The 18,699-nt window shown below is 46.4% G+C and overlaps 2 protein-coding genes across 6 annotated transcripts in view; one reads left to right on the top strand and one right to left on the bottom strand.

Moving 5' to 3' along the window:
- SAMD8 (sterile alpha motif domain containing 8) overlaps positions 1-10,306 on the bottom strand; it is a 43,080-nt gene extending 32,774 nt beyond the window's left edge. The window contains exon 1 of one of the 3 annotated variants that reach the window (XM_074296757.1): positions 10,211-10,306. Coding sequence is in view for 2 of the 3 variants with exons in the window: in XM_074296754.1 (XP_074152855.1) it covers positions 5,996-6,391 (396 nt within the window). In the remaining variant the exon portion in view is untranslated. Of the gene's footprint in view, positions 1-5,995; positions 6,938-10,210 lie in introns of those variants that run through there. The other 2 variants (XM_074296754.1, XM_074296755.1) reach the window with 2 other exon arrangements.
- Positions 6,208-16,331, top strand: DUSP13A (dual specificity phosphatase 13A). 3 transcript variants are annotated; one of them, XM_074296759.1, is made up of 6 exons: positions 8,066-8,360; positions 9,110-9,327; positions 10,149-10,539; positions 14,773-14,953; positions 15,407-15,627; positions 16,047-16,323. In XM_074296759.1, the coding sequence occupies exons 1-3, from the start codon at positions 8,197-8,199 to the stop codon at positions 10,355-10,357; spliced, it is 591 nt and encodes a 196-aa protein (XP_074152860.1). In that variant the 5' UTR covers positions 8,066-8,196; the 3' UTR covers positions 10,358-10,539; positions 14,773-14,953; positions 15,407-15,627; positions 16,047-16,323. The 3 variants fall into 3 exon arrangements, with proteins under 3 accessions (XP_074152859.1, XP_074152860.1, XP_074152861.1); XM_074296758.1 differs by lacking the exons at positions 8,066-8,360; positions 9,110-9,327; positions 10,149-10,539 and adding exons at positions 6,208-6,347; positions 14,253-14,487 and having other exon boundaries at positions 16,047-16,331; XM_074296760.1 differs by lacking the exons at positions 10,149-10,539; positions 14,773-14,953; positions 15,407-15,627; positions 16,047-16,323 and adding an exon at positions 9,749-9,929.
- The last annotated feature ends 2,368 nt before the right edge of the window (positions 16,332-18,699 follow it).

An 18,699-nucleotide genomic window follows, 5' to 3' on the forward strand; every position in this document is an offset into this window, starting at 1 on the left:
AGTGAAGCTATTCCAGTAATATTCCATATTCCACAGACATAACGACTACAAAATCTTTACAGACACTCAAATTATTTTCATTATATAGCATACCTATCTGCAACAAGTTTTCCAATCTTTGCATATTAGTGCATAAAGGAAACACACACACATACACACACAATTGAATTAAAGGACAGAAAAGGACTCTATTCCAATATTTTCATTTAACAGATAAGAAAACTAAGGAACAGAAGGCTTATGGGGTTGAGACTTGCACTGATAAATCTAGGGCTCTTGACTCTCATGTTCTTTTTCTACCAAGCCCTGTCACCTAAGATTATTTTATTTATGTGCAGTGCTGAAGTTCAACAAAGTACTACCTCCATTTCCAGAAACTTTTCTAAAAACATCTAAAATATGATTCATTAATATCTATATAGTGAGAAAGTAATAATGTCCTAGAAAAAAATTCCTAGGAACTCTGGTTCCTAGGTAGTATACCATTGCTTATATGGAATACATTCAAAACTAAATAAGAAAAAAGAAAAATTAATTATGTAAAAATTAATTAGGTTACTATTTTCCTAGGAGGAAATTATAAGCTTTTTAAGTCTTCTTTGAATAAGTTCACTAAACAAGGAATAAAGAAAAAGTAGGCAATTAATTCTACCAGTTTACAAATAAATGAAGTAAAGGATAACGAGTAGTTCTGGGGATAAAAAATCTGAACTATGTTGTAGGGCACTAATAGTAAAGTCAAGGGATTAGTCTAAATTATTTACAGTTCGTTTGTTGACCTATCATGAGTGTAGTTTAGCTTATTCTCATGGGTACATCTAGGCTTTTTTTCTTCACATCATTCTTCAAATCAGAGTAAGGGTTCTAAAACTTTTTTTTTGTATCATGGACTTCTTCTTTAGCAGTCTGGTGCTTACTGACTTCTCAGTTTCATATTTTTAAATGCATAAAACAAGATATGCACTATTATAAAGGAAACCAATTATGTTGAAATACAGCTATAATTGTTTTTTTGTTTTTTGTTTTTTTTTACTTTACAAATCCCACCAGGTTAAGAACTCTCGAATTACAATTCCTGATGGGTAAATCTTTCCTATAAACTAAGTATTGTGTGTTTTTCTAGGTATTATTCTTTTGTTTTTATGACCATTCTCAAAATAGGCACTTTACTTTTTTATTGAACTCAAAAGCATGGTTTACATTTACTATATAAAAACTGCTGGGGGTGGGGGGAGGAGTGGAGGGACAAAGAATTAAAGAAGGAACAGAAGATTAGCAGAATTCTAAACACAATTCCCCATCCTTGAAAAGTCAGCTCACCTACCTGTTCCTAAAATATTAACTGGAATTAAGATTACATTCAATCATCAGATATTCAAACCATTAAATTAACATCTGAAGACTGGAGGTTAGATATATTGATCAATGAAATCATTATTCTTAAAAATGCTACAACCAGCAATCCAACAGGACTTAATGGTGAATGAAAAGCTGACTCAAAATGGCAGATCCTATTATGGTACTGTGAAAATGCTATACTGGACTTGGATCCAGCTTTAATGGATAGTTTTGGCAGGCAATCTTTGCCTTGCCAATACTATTATTAATGAAATTGATATGGATTTAATTAAATTTCAATGACAAGACCTATTTAGCTGAATCAAAGGTTTTTATAAATCTTAAAGTAGCCATAGAGAAAGGAAGTTTTTTTTTTTAAAGAGCTTAGATTTTTCAGTAATGTAAGTGCACAGGAAGATTCTAAATCAAAAGAATCCACAGCTTTCATTCCTCATTCCCACCTAAGGAATTTTTTTTAACTGTAAAAAATATACAAGTGAGCAGAAAAACGGTCTCTCAAAACATTCTAAAATGATTTCTTCTCAATATCCTGCAAATTCAAAATTACAATTCAAAGCTATTATGTGAGTGGAATGTAAAACATAAGTAAGCCAAGTATATTGGGAACCTGCTAAGATACTGACTTTGAGGTCCTTGTCAATGAAAACTGCTATAACAAAGTCCTCCTAGTATTTTTAATTAGTAATCTTCTTAGCTAGAATTTAAGTGCCTCCTATATTGCCCCAAAGTGAATTTTTCATGGCTACAGTTAATATGGACACTTTCAACTGTAAATTATGAACTCATTCATATCCTAGTAGTTAGGAAGAAGATAAGTTACTTTCAAAATTCACCAAGTAGATCTAAAAGCCCCAGAGGCCTGTTAGCAAAGATGGATCTAAGAACAGAGTCATGAGTTAGAGAAAGAGATTAATGGGGAGATCAATATATATTACCAACCTATCATAGACCCATCCACCAAACCATTAAATATAAAGATTAGGTAGAAACTAAGATTTTATATATACATATTCAGAAATGTCTTGTCCATAGATGCCTGACCTACATTTTTCATATTTTAAATTAACTTCCTGATCTCTCAAGGTCAGGAGAGTCACAGGGCTTTTAACAAAATAAGAAATCAGTCATGCTGAAATCTCTGGTCAAGTGGCTATTTATGTTCTTGTCCTACTGTTACCCCTTAACATGTTACATCATATCCTTAGAGAGAAGCAAAGTTTCAAAAAAAAAAAAAAAACACAATGTTTTCAAAGAACAAAAAACTGTATTCAATCAAAAAAAATGACAAAAATTTAGCAAATAGAATAGTCTTATTTACAAGCAATAATGGATGTGTGGGAAGAAAAAATAGCTTAACTATTTTAAAAAATCAATTATTTTGGAGACAAGCTAAAATGATTATTTAACACTTCAATGTACTAAAGGAATTTAAATACCTTAATTAATCCTCTACCAAAGTGATTCCATATCTCCTTTCAAAAATAGCATATGAATTCTTGATACAATGAGTTAGTATAATATTAACTTGCATTTATATATTCACAATTGTAAATCAACATTAAAGAAGACGTTAAAACTATAGAAACTAACTATATTTTAGAAGCAAATTCAAAGTGGTTAAATACATATGAGGAAGATGAATGAACTAGATTGCCAATCCTTCTGTAACCATCAACATCAAACTATTAGCCTAGTTCAGGCTTGAAAAAAATATCTTAGAAGAGAAACTTAGAAACTTTTGACTTTGTTAATGTGTGACTTCTCTTAAGACTAAAAAGAAATTCCATCATAACATCCCAGATTAAGCATCTCTTAAAAAAAAAAAAAGTGGTTATCACCTATATCAACTATATTTTGAGAAGTAGTGAGGATTTATATCCAGTCATAATGTAAAAGCTTAAAAACAGGTCTTTTGTGTTAAATATTAGCCTTTATTAATCTATCCATAAAGCTTACTTCCACTACAACTTAATGACTCTGAAATCTGGCAACAGTAAATAAAAGGAGGTAAATAATTAGGTATACTGATATATTAATGTCAGTGATGCCTCCTGGCTTCCTTTGAACCTCAGCTAAAATCCTACTTTCTATTCTACCTACTTTCCAGATCCTTCTTAATTGGAATGTCTTCTCTCTGTCCATTATTTCCTCCTTCATTTGTATATAACTTGTTTATATTTATTTGCATCTTGTCTCTCCCATAAGATTGTGAACTCCAGCACAGGAATTGTCTTTTGCCTTTTTTCATACCCTTAACCGTACAGGGCTTTGCAATGTTGTTTATCCTTCCATTTTCAGAGAATCTGTGACATCATGAGTATGATGCTAGATTCCCACATGAACTGGCCAGGTGAGGCAGAGTTGCACAAAGTCATCTGTCTCCCTCTCTTTTGAGTCACAGAAGTCCAGTGGTCGGAGGATGAAATGAATGACCTTGGTGTCTTCAGTGGCTGGCCAAGCTTTTAACTCTCCATTGAGTCTGCTTCTGTCCATGGCCGCTGGAACAAATTGTTCTCATCCACTCATTCCCTCCTGGGAAGCCTTCATATGCCTGAGGCAGACATCTCCCCATCAACTCATTGATGGGTTTCAGGCCTCTCAGTTACCACCCTCAACCTGGTTGAGTCCAATTTTTGGCTGGGGTATGGGCATTGCACATGGACAGCTTCTTGAAGCCACAGGTAACAGCTGGGAGAATCTGATCAACACCAAAGAAGTCCAAAAAAAGAGCTAGAAAGCCCTCATTGCAGACATACTAGATCTCCTGAACACTCCAAATACCTCAAGATAATGTGCAATTTCTTCATAAAAGACTACAAATGGATTTAAATAGAACTCATAATTGTTTCTATTAAATAAAATTTGTAATAATATGATATAAGCATTCTAAGCAATTAAGAAGACATTTGACTAAGCATGTCGAATTTCCCTTTCACATGAGAAATTTGGAATTGACAGGAAAGGCTCAGGAGACAATCTTTCTAAAAAACTGGCTCCAAAAGTCAAGCTCAAAATAAGTGGTTTATAAATCATCACAGTCACCAAATGTTCTGAAATTCTAAGTAATGCTCATTGGGCCCTTTAAAATCAAACCTGGAATCCAATTTAATAAGACTTACAGCAATGTAACAACAGGTACTTAAGAGAGCTCTTTTTAACATCAACATGCTACCTAAAGAGAAGGCTCTTACACTGATACTCTTTACAACTAAAGATTTTCCTTATTAGTTTCATAAGTAAAAATCGAGTCTTTTGACAACCTAGGGTAAAATATTGAATCAATTCAGTATTTTGTAAAATGGTTGTTGGCTAACTGATCTGTGTATCCAAGGACAAATCCATACGGTGTCTACCCACCAACTAGGTTATTTATAGAATTATAAACTTTGCTCTTTCATAGTTTCTAGTATTTAAGAATTCCTCTAAATCAATAAGCTAAAAAGTTTGGGGCAGAATGTGCTCAGCACATGGCTCACATTAAGATAACCAGGACTGCACATAAGAAGAATAAAAGTAACATAGGTAGAAGCATATGATTTTTGACCTTAAAAATAAAAGGCTGAACGAAACACTGACATTTTACAGGTAGAAAACTTATGAAAGAATATTATTCATTTCCTACTATAGCGGCTCCCGGAACATGTACAATATCTTGTTATGCTGCCTCCTATAAAAAACATTTCAAGATGCCCACCTGTCTTTGTTAGCAGGAAACTGGAAACTTAAAAGTTTCCTTTTAAAAAAAAAGTCATTTTTGGTTCTGTCCCACATGAGGTGACCCCATCTGGGTTTTTCTGAGCGTCGTTGCCATTTTTGCCTCCTGCTTCCTTTTACAGATGAGGAAACTGAGGCAAACAGAGCTAAGTGACCCAGGCAGGGCTACCGGGCAGGAAGTGTACTGGGGCAGATGGGGAGCTCGGGGAGACGGGTCTTTGTGACTGCAGGCCCTCCACCCCAAGTACCCGAGGTCAGCCCGGCCTGGGGTCTCTTCTGGGAGGTCCAAACTGAGGATGCTTCTCAGAGAAGCCGCCACTGCAGAGAAAGAGGGAAGGACCCCCGGGGCTCTGCAAGGTTTGGGAGGGGGAAGCCTAGGAGACCCCGGGGGACCCGACACCACGAGCACAAGCACTTCATTTGTTCCCACACTTTACCGCCCTTCAGCCCTGGGGCCCCCAGTGCTACCATATGCACCAGACACTAAGGCGGGTGTGCACCTTCCACGGGACAACGCACCCCCACCCAGGTACACACACTCACCTCAGAGACACAACCCATTCTGCATGCACACACCCGCACACGAACCACGCCGGGCTGACACGCACGCGCAGCCACACACCTCAGACACAGCCCGTAGCATACACACACACCTGTCACACACACGCATGCCCCTTCCCAGACAGAGCCCCCACAATTCACACGTGCACACACCTGTCACACACGCAATGCTCACCTCCACACACGCGCGCGCAACCACTCTCTTCTCCACCGTCGACCCTCCCCCACCTCAGACGGCCGTCCCCCCTTCCCCCTCCCCGAGCATCTCGGTTCCCAAGCCCCTCTCGTGGGGTGCGCGGTGGAGGAGGGGAAGGCCTGGACCTCTCCCCGTACTGCCCTCAGCTCCGGGTCCGAGGCTCACCTGGGCTGGGGCCTCCGAGCCCCTCCGACACTCCGGGCAGGAGCTCTCCTCCGAGTTGCAGCTGCTACTGCCGTCACTGTCGCTATCCCGGCGGCCCCTCGGGGCAGGGTCGGGGCCGGGGGCCTCGAGCAGGATCGGGGGCGGGGGCGAGGGCGGAGCTGGCGACGAGGGGCGGCTGAGCGTGAGCATCACACTGGGGCCTCGGGCACCGCAGCGCCCGCGGCAGCGCCCGCGGCAGCGCCCGCCCGAACCGGAACTGCTTCGTGGGGCGTGGTCTCGGCTGGCCGAGAGGCGGGGCCAAGTCCGGAAAGGGCGCGAGAATCGAGGGAGGGGAAACGAAGAGAAGAGAAAGGCGAGTGCCAAGGGAGGAGGAAGCCGGGGAGCGAGAATGCGCATGCGTCAGGGCCGGGGCCCGGGGCCCTAGGCGAGGAGGGGAAGAGGGTGGGGAAAATAAAGGCGGGGAGGAGCCAATGAGGGCGGCGGGGCGGGGCTGAGGCAAAGGGGCGGGGCAGGCTGACGGAGGACTTGCCCGTCTGCGCTAGTGGGGCTGCGGCCGCTTCTCAGCTCGAGCCCCCAAAACGCCTAACCGTGGTGACCGCCCACCTCCGGGCGGCCCGTCGCCGAAAGTGTGGGCTGAGGGCCAGACCCGGCCGAGTCCCGATTGTCTGGGTTCGAATCCCACCTCCGATGCTAGCGCCGGGTCTCGGGCACGGCCCGGGCCTCTTGCAGCCTCAGTTTCTTCATCTGTAAAACGGGCAGTGCTGCATACGGAGATGAGTGCTGACTCAGATGAAATAACACGTGCTGAGAACTCTAAAGGCTGTCGCTATGTCAGATATTATCTCCCGGGACAGACGCCCGCGGGCCCGGATCCTGCCGGGCAGTTGGGATGGAGGGAGGGAGGACTAACAGTGTAGTCAGCGCCAGGGTGCCGGGCCCAGTGCGGGCCGAGCGCCCACTAAAGGTCATCTCCGCTCCCGCCGGAATGACCTCGTCAGTATTGGCGGCTCACATTGGGGGAAACAGACAAGCAGAGGCTCGGGGGCCTTTCAGCCTGGGGCCCAGCGAGCTCTTCCCTTCCGCACCCTCCCGTCACGGGGAACAGGGGGAGGGGGCAGCGCCCCCCAGAGCTTGGAGTTTGGGCCACAGGCTTCCTCCCGACACATTGTTGTGACTGAGAGCAGGAAACAGCTGGGAAACTATTGCCGCCTCTTCCAGCCCTGACAAAGCCCCGGAGGCCTCTGGGAAGGGCCGCCTTCAAGGGAGTTCCGGTGGATCTTGGCGCCCAAGGCCTGAGCACAGGAGACACACCAGAGGACATCGCCATTTCTGCTTGGAACGACCCGATTGTAGGGCCTGATCCACAGCCTCTCACGCTGGAAGGAGCCTGGGGCTGGCTACTCCTAGTCACTCATTTTGCAGGGGAGAAAATAAATTGGGGCGCAGAGACTTTTATTCACACGTGCTTTGCTCTGACCCTGTGGGGCCTTCTTTTCCATGACCAAGATCTGTCCCTTTCCGTGACTTCCACTGTTGTACAACCCTGCCCGATCGGCCGTTCGGCTGTTTGTGTAATCGATGACGCTTCCAGGCCGGGGTGACGGAAAGCTGCGTCTTACACGTCTCACCGTCCCCCGCAGTGTCTAGCCGAGGACTAGGGAGTCCTCCCTCTACACTTGAGATTTTATTTTTCTCCTTAAAGTGCGGCACACACTAAGGTGTCTCTGCCTAGGAGCTTGGCCTTCTCATGACAGGCCCCAGGATTAACGAGTGTCTATCCGGGCCCCTTCCCCTCCCCCACATTTCCAGATCCGGGCCTGGAATTGGGTTCCAGAAGGAAGCCACTATTGACGACTCTGGCCTGCGGCCAGCGCTTCAGCCCCAGGTACCGGGCGACCAGTGTCACCCTCAGTTCTAGTGCCTCCGGGGTGCTGGGAAGGGGCAGAGAGGAGAAGGCAAAAGTTAATGAGTCCTGGGGTGTTTGGGGAGGGGCACGTGGAGTGATGGGGAAGGCCGCAGCCCTGCTGAGTCACTCACTGCTGTCCCACCTGTCCTGGCCAATCAGGCAGGAAAAATGATACCGAGTGTGAGGGAGGCCCCAGTTCTAGGAGAAGGTTATCCCCGGCCACCCCGCCCCAACAAAACACCCACAAGCACAAGCAGACAGATTTGTGCGAGAGGCGGCAAGGCCTTTATGGCCCATGTCTGGGGACAAGGCCGCCCCGAGAGAGAGCAAAGCTGAGCCGGGTGTTTGGGACACGCGCTGCCCCGGGGTGTCTGAGGTAGAGCAGCTCCTGAGATCCGGGGAGGTCTGTGGCTGCAGCCACGTGGATGAAGTCTGGCCCAACCTCTACATAGGAGATGCGTGAGTGGGCGCCTGGGGACAAGAAAATGCATTTGGGAAGTTGGGGGAGGCAGGGGAGGAAGGGACCTGTTTTAGGAGGAAGTCTGTACATCTAGGAGAGCCTAGATGTGCATGGCCATGGGGAGGGGGGATCAGGTCCTAGGTGGGACAGTGAGGGCACTGGCCTTTGAACGCAGGAGTTTGGGGCAGCTTCCCGAAGTCTCCCAGAAATGCAGCCTGTGCTAAGGAAGGCTTTGGGGACAGGAGATGGTGAAAATTACAGGGATTTGAGTGAAAGACAAAAAAATGGCGTTGCCCATTGCAGCCGATTCCTGCCCTCCTCTTGGCTCAGAATGACGGTGGGAACTGGGGACAAAAAGCTGCAGATCCAGAAGGGAACTTGCAGACATGATAACTTGCAGACGCAGTGTGGGGAGTGGGCAAGGAAACAAGAGCCTCCTTTTTTCTCCACCATGGTCCGCATCCAGTGAAACTGGTAGAAAAGTGTCCCCCCAAAGCTGGCTCCACACTAACCACAGAGAGAAGTGTGTTGGGACGAGAGGGAGGACCAGGAGCCAGAGAGGAGGGGTCCGAGGCTGCGCTTGGGGCTCATTTGCTTCACATTACAGTTTTCTTCCTCCGTACCAGGAGCCTGGGGATTTGTGCTTGTCTGCACAGCCCCCCAGAGCCTCCATGCCGGCGTCTGTCCTCCCCATGGCCGCCAGCCTGGATCAAGCCCCCTCCCTCCCTATCTGTGTCTCTTCCTCCAGGGCCACAGCCAACAATCGCTTTGAACTGTGGAAACTAGGGATCACTCACGTGCTGAATGCAGCCCACGGAGGGCTCTACTGCCAGGGGGGGCCCGACTTCTACGGCAGCTGTGTGAGCTACCTGGGGGTGCCCGCGCACGACCTTCCTGACTTCAACATCAGCGCCTACTTTTCCTCAGCCGCTGATTTTATCCACAATGCCCTTCTCACCCCCGGGGGTACGAAATAGGGCTGGGAGTGGGTGGGATACCTCTGCCCTCCCAGAGATGCTCCCTCTCAGAAAGCCATCGCCCCCAACCGAGGAATTACCAGGTTTTAAGAAATATCCCCGCTGTGATGAGATGGTCCCCAGATTTCAATTAGGAAGCTTGGGTGAGAGAAAGTCAGAAAGCGCGGGGGTGGCCCTGCTCCTACAGTTCTGAGTCCCCTCGGCTATCCAGCCTCATCTAGACAAATCGGCTCCACTGTCTGCGCCTCGGTTTTCTTATCTGTGCGATGGGATTGAGGATAATGATGGCTTATAATGTATGGTCCTTTAGACCCTTCAAGGCATTTTCACATGTAATTACCTCAGCCCATCCTGATAACCATAACGCAGGGCAGGCTAAGTTATTCTCCCCTTTTCTGGGATGTGGACAGTGAGCATCAGACGGCAAAGGGAATCGCCAACACGAGTGACTTTTGGTATCATCGAGGATCCCCAAGATTTCTGTCATTGTAATAGAAAATAGTGAACATCAACTAGAGCCGAAGTCAGGAGGCCCGGGATTCGGTGTCTCCCCAGCTATTAGCTGGGCAGCCATGGCAAGTCCATTTCAACTGTTTCCTGATCTATAAAAGGGAATGATGAAAATCCTCGAATTCTGTACCTCTCAGGGCTGTGAGAAGAGCCGTGCTATAGACACATGAGCTGGGATTATTGCTCCCAGAGGGAGGTTCCTGGGCCGGGTGAGAGTAGTAGGTGATTATTTCTGGTGGGAATGAGAGGGGTTTGCCTCCCCCGGACCTTCTCACCACCCACCTCCTCTTATTCCTCCAGCCAAGGTCCTAGTTCACTGTGTGGTGGGGGTCAGCCGATCGGCCACTCTGGTCCTGGCTTACCTCATGCTGAGGCAGGGGCTGACTCTGCTGCAGGCTGTGAGTTCCGTGAGACAGCGCCGTTGGATCTTCCCCAACTCTGGCTTCCTCGAGCAGCTGTGCCAGCTGGACAGGCAGCTTCAGGGAGAAGGGGGCGCGTCACGGGACTGAGGGAGTAGCCCCTCATCGCTCGTGGCCCTCCCCTACCAGGAGACCTTCACTCTGCCCTTCCAAAGGGAATAGGACAGCCGACAGAAACATCACCAAAAAGGAGATTTCTGTCTCTGCAAGACCAGGGCTGATTTGGGGTGCAGGAGGATTAGGGGCCAGGACTGGGGTCCCATCCAGGACAGGTTAGTGCTGGCCACCCCAAAGATTTGAATGTGCCTCCTCTTCCTTGCCCACATGGGGATGGGAGGGCAGTGGAAGGTTCCCAATTCTAATGCACCTACAGAGAATAGTCGGACCTCTTTGGGAGGAGTAAACATTGTTTAGGGGGTTAAGATCTACTCTGTCCTATCCACTAACCCCTCAAGTGCCTCCTTTGGAAGACGCTGGTTTTCCAATCCTACCTGGATGGCTAATGGAAGTTTGGTGAGAGAAAAGTAGGAGAGAGAAGGAAGAAAGAGAACATAAAGTATGGGGGGGGGGGGGAATAATAAGTAAAGGTTTGTGTGTGGGTAGGTGGTGTGACCGGGAAACTTGCTAGTTGCCTAACTTTGTCATGTGAGCCTGGCCCTACTTCCTTCCCCTGAAGACAGCAGAGGGGCAGGAATGAGGAAGGGCCCGAGGAAACTCCCTGTAGTCATCCTAACTGGAAGCACCATCTCCCAAGCCATAGACCCATCCAACCCAGAGCTCACACTCTCAGCGCCACCATGTTAGCTATCATTTCATCTGCCAACAATGCTCGTGGACCGAGGCTGGAAGCTGTAGGAGTGTGTGCTGGGACGGAGGTAGGGCTCTCAAGCTTTCCTCGACAGGAGGAGCCGACTGCTGCTGGAAAGAAAAAGGAGAAAAAGGAAAAGCACATGTTATAAAACAGCTACCTGAGAGCTTGAGAGCCTGACTCTAATATCCATGTTTCCCTGGTCCAGAGAATATGGCAGACTTTCTTGAGGTCATCCTCTGTGGCCAACCCCTTTTCTCTGCCAGGTCGCTCCCAGCCCAGTCCAGAAGGAGCCCTCCTATTCTAAGATCTCCAGAGAAGCTTGAGTTACCACCCCATTTCCTACCTCCCTTTGCTTGGTCCTTAAATTCATTCATAAATCTATTCTGAATCCCTCTTGCTGTCAGTTAAATTCATATCTTCTTGTTCTATGATATAACAGAGACAGATGAGCCATATTTCTGCTCCCTGTGATACAGAAAGTTTTGGCTGCCTCGACTATTCTTCGCAGGCATTTACACAGACCTTTAGTGATGAACTTTGGGATTTGCTACCATCTACAACTACAAAATTGAAGGGGGATAAGAATTTCTGTACCTACCTCCAATTTTGAGGTTCAAAGACCCAATGATTGCAGCAGACTCAAAATGAATTGGTATGGCAGCAGGGTTTGAAGGAGGGAACATGAACTGCCATATAGGTAACATCAAAGAGGCAGTTTGCTATGCTAAATTAGAATCAGAAGACCTGGGATTGAATTCTGCCTGAACATTTGAGTGAGCTTTTGAGCATGCTGAACTTCGGTACCCTAATTTTCTCATTTGTAAATTAAAAGGGTTAAATTTGATGATTCCTCAGGTCCCTTCTAGCTCAAAATGCATGATCCTATGAGATAGGGAAGTGACTTCCTGGCCCTCATCAAAGCCAATTAATAAAGATGAAAACCTGAATTTTAAATTTCTCTGGCCTGCTCAGAGACTGCCAGGCCTTCAGAGCTTCATTTTGGGAAAATGCCAGAATGAATCACTAAAGATATGGTTGTTAAACCTCTAAAGAGGCAATAGATGATTATAAAAAGCCACAGTGGCTTTATCAAGAACAGGTCAAGCCAGACTAACCTCATTTCCTCTTTTGACAAGGTTATTAAGCTAATATATGAGGAGAATGCTGTGTTTATAGCTTATCTAGATTTTTGCAAAGTTTTTGATATCTTCTCCTATTCTTATAGAGAAGATAAAGAGATATGCTTTAACTGATAATATAGATTGATTCATAGCTGGCTGGATGACTGGATTCAGAAAGTAGCTAGCAGTTAATGGTTCATTGTTAATGTGCCAAGGGGCCCTTATGTATCCCAGCCATGTAAGCTTGGCCTTTGATTTTTAATATTTTTAAACTATGACTTGCATCTTTAATGACTCACTAAATTTGCTTTAGAACAAAGCTGGGAGAGCCAGACAATAAAGTGATTGATGAATCAGGATCAAAAAAGATTTTATGCTGAATTTAATGAGAAAAAATTCAATTATGATAAGTCATTCCTTTGGGTCCCAAATGTCAACTTCACAAGTACAAGATGGGAGAAGCAAATGGTTGAAGCAAATGGTTAGTCAGGATTTCTGAAAAAGATCTAAGGGTTTCAGTGACTGTAAGCTCCACATGAGAATGATGCAGCAAATGGAAAAAAAACAAATGCCATCTTGTGTTGCATTAAGCTTCCAGGAATAGGGGGATGATAATGCCTTTGTGCCTTTATACCTTGCTCTTATCGGTCATCATCTATTATATTATGTTCAGTTCTGGATGCCATAATTTAAGATTATTCTTGATAAGTCAGAATGTGTCCAGAATAGTTAATCATGGCGACCAAGCATGCCAAAAAGGATTGAATCTATGGGAAGATTGGTTAAAGAAACTCTGGAGGGACATTTAGCCTGGAGATGAGGAAACAAACATAACATAGTATGTGCTTTGAAATGTTTACAGATCTATTTTAGGAAGGAAGAACTAGATTTATTCTGTTTGGCCCCCAAAGGACAAGGAACTAATTTAGTCTTGATCTCAGAAAGAACTTCCTAACAATGGAAGCTCTTCCAAGTTGAATAAAGAGCTTCCAGGGGTAGTGGTTTTTTCCCTCCCTGTAGGCCTTCTAGAGGAGGCTAAATGACTATTGGTCTAAGTTATAGTTCATATTGGGGCTGTACTACATGGTTAAAGGTGTTCCTTCCAACTCCCAAATTCTGTGATTCTATGATCTCTGGGTGTCCTAAGTCTCCTACTTGAGGAAGTCACCCAGACAAAGAAGTGACTTTCTTTAGAGGTCATCGAATTCAATCCCATCTTTTCACAAAAGAGAAAGCTGAAGACCAGAAGTTTGTTCAAAGCCACTCAGATAGCCGAGGGAAAAGCTAGGTCTAGAACTCATGTTTCTTGACTCCTAGTACAAACCTCTTTCTATCATACTATATACTAGATCCCTTTCTTTTTGTAAAATAAGCTAGAAACTGACTCCTCTCTGACTGTGCTGGAAGTCAATTAGTCAATTAGGGAAATCAGAAAGGAGGGGCTGAGTTGCTGAAATAGTCTCCCTAGTGTTCTCTTCCTTGGGAGTTATAGCTGAGGAAAAACTAGGTCTAGAACTCATGTTTCTTGACTCCTAGTACAAACCTCTTTGTCATACATGTACTAGATCCCTTTCTGTAAAATGCATTAGAAACTGCCTCTTCCCTAACTGTGCTGGAAATCAAATCAATCAGGAAAAGTCAGGAAAGAGTGTGAGTTGCTGAAATAGTCTCCCTAGTATTCTCTTCTATGGGCTTTTCTTTGGGTTATGACTAAGGCCAGTTGGACTTTGGTAATAAGAGCCAGGATGACTCAATAGAAAGTCAAGTGCCTATTTCGTAACTTCAACCTTTTTTTATTTTTCTTTTCATTAAAAAAATAAAAGGTTACTAGAGGTGGGTGACCTACAAATAAGACTTTGACTTTTATATCACATTTATTTCTGAACATACTTCTCTTTTTTTCTACCCTTATAACAAACACAAAGTTTAACAAAAACAAACCAATATATGTATTGACTGTGTTTGACAGCCTAATGTAATATTCTACACCCACAGTGTTCTGCCACTTCAATGAAAGGAAGAGTTTGTTTATTTTCCCCTTGTTTCCATTTAGGACTCAAGATAGGAAGGTAGTCTAGCCTGGAATGCTTCTCAAGGAGCTAAATCTTTGGGTCCCTTGATGGGGAATGGGTCAGTGGCTAAAGTGACTTTTTGGGTGAAAAAGAAATTTCAGAATGAGTCGTACTACAAGTGAAAGAGTAGGAAGAGAGAAGGGAAGATGAAAGAGAAAAAAAAAAACAGAAAAAGAAAGATGGAAGAAAGTAAAGCAGCTGGAACCAAAGAAATAGGTATGAGGATTCAAAGAATTAGGAAACTTTCCTGCTTTATGACAATACATTTTTGGGGAAATGAGGGATCCTTGGTCTACCACTTAAATCCCACAACCCAGAGGTAAGAACTTCAAGGAGGGGACACAACTTGTCCCCTCAACATCCCTCCCCCCACATCACCCACACTCTCATGGAAGTAGGTTAGCATTTCCCTAGGGAAAGCAGGAACCCCTAATTTTTTTCTCTGAACTTATCTCCTTTCTACCCACCCTTTCCCCACTTTTGTTGTTCACTTATTTCAAGGTTCTTTTGGACCCCATCCTGACAAGAGCACTCCCCACTGGGAGTCAGGCAGGTGGAAGATGTTTCACAAGATCAGAGATAAAACACCAGAAATAGATGACCTGCAGCGACTCCTCTGGACTCAAAGAGGGCCTGGGAACCACATGGATGAAGTCTGGCCTAACGTTTATATAGGAGATTTGTAAGATATCTCTGCCCGTTCTTCCTCAGTCCCTCCTGTCTCTCCTCTGATCTCCTATCCTTCCCCAAATCATATATCCTACAACCCAAACTGGGGATCAAATCCCAGAGGGATCTGGGGCTGCCCTGGAGAAGTTATAGGAGAGGGAATATTAAACTAGCTGATGTGTTCACCCCATAATGATCCCTAGAAACTGAGTCATGGTGCTGGAGGATGAGACCTGGATTATAGGGGTTGAGTCCAGAGTTAGGCTCTAAGATACTGGGGTTCAGGAAGGGTGTTTTTAGGGTTCTGATTATGATTAAGAGGTTTCCGTTTAGATGTGGGTTAGGGTAGAAATTAAGGTTGGGGATTCTTGAGGTTGAGCCTCAATCAGGCTCCCAGGTATTGGAGGCCCATTGCCATCTGACCTACTAGCAACTTCATGTGTCTTCGGAATCCTTCCCACCACAGATGGGCGGCCAGGAATCTCAAAATGCTGCAGAACCAAGGAATCACTCATGTCCTCAACGCTACCCATGGGGTGCTGGGTGTGTCTACAGGATCCAGTTATTATTGTCACTTACCTGTGACCTACCACGGGATACAGGCTTTTGATGACCCAGCCTTTGATCTCAGTGCCTTTTTCTATGAGGCAGCAAACTTCATCCAGGGAGCACTGGAGACTCCAGGCGGTGAGAGGGCAGGCTGGGGGGTGGGGGGAGAAGCTCTCTTTGGCTCAAGCCCCCCCACCCCATTCTCAGGATCAGGCAAAGATAATTGGGAGCAGGAGTCGGTCTAGAGGATCCCAAGGCCTGGGGTCAGGTGGGGTTTAAGAGTCCTAATGGCCCCTGATTTTCTGTTACATTGGGCTGCAGGTCCCCAGTCTATAAAATGGAACAGGGACTCTTCTTTCAGTCCTTCCTTTTATACGCACTTGAGGTTGCTCTCAATTCCCCATACTCATGGCATGGTTTATTGAATTGAGGAAACCTGAGTTCAAATCCAGCCTTAGATATTTATAGATGCATGACCCTGGCAAATCACGCAACCTCTCTTGCCCTCAGTTGCACTTGATGGCCTCTTAAGCCCCTGCTACCCTGATTCTGTGCAGGGAAGGTGCTTGTCCACTGTGCCATGGGGCTCAGCCGCTCTGCCACCCTGGTCCTTGCCTTCCTCATGCTCCGGAAGCAGCTGACCCTGGTGGAAGCTCTGAGGACAGTTAGTGTCCATCGGAACATCTGCCCCAATCGTGGGTTCCTGTCCCAGCTGCGTGACCTGGACCTGCAGCTTAGCCAGCAACAGCGTAAGGGGAGCAGGGAGAATCTGACGCCATCCGCTACTTTGCACCCAAAATAAAACGACCGTTTTAAAAAAAAAAAAAAAAAAAACTTCCCTGGCATCTCACTGGGTTCAAAGGCTCTGCCAATGGCGTTATCCTCCCTTAAGAAAGGATTGGAAGGGTCTGGCAGCTGTTCCTACCCTTAGAACTGTGCCAGGGCTGAAGTTTGAGGGACCAAAATGGCGGGGGGACACTGTGAGGTGGTGGGGGAGAACCTTGCCAAGGTTCTCTGGGCATTTTCCTGTGGGACCTCCCTCTGGGGCGGTTCAGGTTGCAAAATGTCCTGTCCAGGAAATTCTTCTGTACAACCCTTCCCAATAGCCCCTCCTCTGAACTTAGTACAGTGGCCCCTCCTCCATCTGAATAGAATTATAGGTGTCAGAGGGACATCCAGCTTCTGCAAACATTGGCCAGGAATTGGACTTAATTTCCTGGCAAAGTCCTCCTCCTGGACGCCCCGCTACTCTGCCCTGTGGCCTGGCATATTACACATGGATTCTGTCAACTCTCTGGAGAGGGAAAGCATAGGAAGCATTTACATAGCACCTACTATGTGGTGGGCATTGTGCTAAGAGCTTCACAGAAATTATCTAAATTGCATTTGGGCTTTTCTCTATCCACCCTTTCTTAGCTTGGCACCCTCCCCATCCTTTCTAATACAGCCAAGGGCATGGGGGCAGGGGAAGGAGATCATAGTCCGGCCGGACAGCCGTGGTCAAGAACAGGTGGCCCAAAGCAAGCCCCGTATCCCTTCCTTTCTGCATCATACTTCCCCTCTGATGTGGGACAAGACCATAGTCATTAGCCTTCTCCCATTTTCCTTCTATTTCTACACAATAATAAAGGCTTGAGAAGGATGCCCCCACTTTTAAATGCCCCTGGCCAGGGAGTGGTGGCTTCCAGCCTTCCCCTGCTATTCCCCCCACCCCACCTCCCAGCAGTCATTGACACATACCATATATATAGCTGAGGCTGTGGCTGGACAAGTGTCTCCCCAGCCTGCAGAGTCTGAGGATGGGTCAGGTGTGGAGGTGGGTGGCGGGTGCCAGCTCTGCCAGCCCCCTCTGTCTCATGCCCTTGCCACGCCACCATCTCGGCACCTTCCCCTCCCGGGAAGGAAGGGGGCTGATGGGCCCTGGTAGGGTGGGTAGTAAGAAGAGGAGGGCGGAAAGGGGGAAGCAGATCATGGTTTATAATTAAACACAAATCCAAAATAGAAGCCGCTTCAACAGAACAGAGACAGGCAGCTGGGAGCCTGCCTATTGGGAGTCCATAGCCAGTGGCTGGAACCAGGCGAGGCCTCTACAGGTGAGTGCTGCCCCCTCCTCACCCATTCTGGGCAAGAACCCAGCCCCTCGTGGCAAATGCTCAGGGGTGCATGGGGGACTCAGGGTCAAGGACCCTCACCCAGAGACAGAGAGACAGACGAGTGGGACTCGGACACAGGAAGACCATCAGTCCAGACAGACACCAGAATTGCGGAGGGAGCCCCGTGGCAATGTGACTCTCCTCCTCAGCAGAGACGAGACCATAGAGCTGTGTAGTTGTAAAGGAAGGCTTAATGACCACGGACAGTGTGGTGTATGGCACAGGGGAAAGCAGGCTAGAGTGTGGTCACAGGGGTGGGTTCCAGCCCTAGCTCTGGCCCTTACTGCCTTCCATTATTTAGACTCCCTATCCCGCAGTCTCTTCATCTGTGAAATTAGGGGAGGCTCTCACAGCATATCGGCTGGAGAGCTGGACTTGAAGCCAAGACAACCATGTGGCCCTGGGCACAGACCAGGTGACTCCCTAAGAGTGAGCTTTCTCACCTTGGAATTCCCCAGTCCCCCAGTCCCTTCCTCAGCCCAAGCGGAGAGATGAGAGTACCTGACCACTGAGATGCCTTCTACCTACCAGAGTGTAGGACGTGGAATAGCAAAGACCCCTAACTTATTGGCTGAATGACCCTGGGCAAAGTTAAGACTGGAGGGCTCCTCTATTCTCAGATTCTTAGGGCCCAGGGAGGAAGGGAGGGAAGCATTCTCAGACGAAAGATGGAGGACCGAGGGAGATGGATCTCCCAGCTGCCCAGGGCTGCCAGGCTGCAGGACACCATTTATTTCTCCCAGTGAGAAGGTTGTAAGAGGCTTCTGTATTTCATTTTCATTATCAGGGGTTCTTAACCTTTCACGAGGGTCTGTTTCCTGGACCTCTTTGACAGGATCTTTTGAAGTCTGTGGAGCCCTCAAAATGTTTTTCAATGCATAAAATAAAATGTATAGGATTAAATACTTATCAAACTATTAAAAAAAAGTTCACAGACCCCAGGTTAATAACCTTAGAATAAATTTTCCCTTTCAGAGCTCTTGACAATTTTATACCTTCCCTGGGCTAGACTGGATTATTCCTATAAGCACAAATCCCTGCTTTCCAGTTCCTCCAA

This window comes from Sminthopsis crassicaudata, chromosome 2 (assembly GCF_048593235.1).
Source record: "Sminthopsis crassicaudata isolate SCR6 chromosome 2, ASM4859323v1, whole genome shotgun sequence".
NCBI lineage: Eukaryota > Metazoa > Chordata > Mammalia > Dasyuromorphia > Dasyuridae > Sminthopsis > Sminthopsis crassicaudata.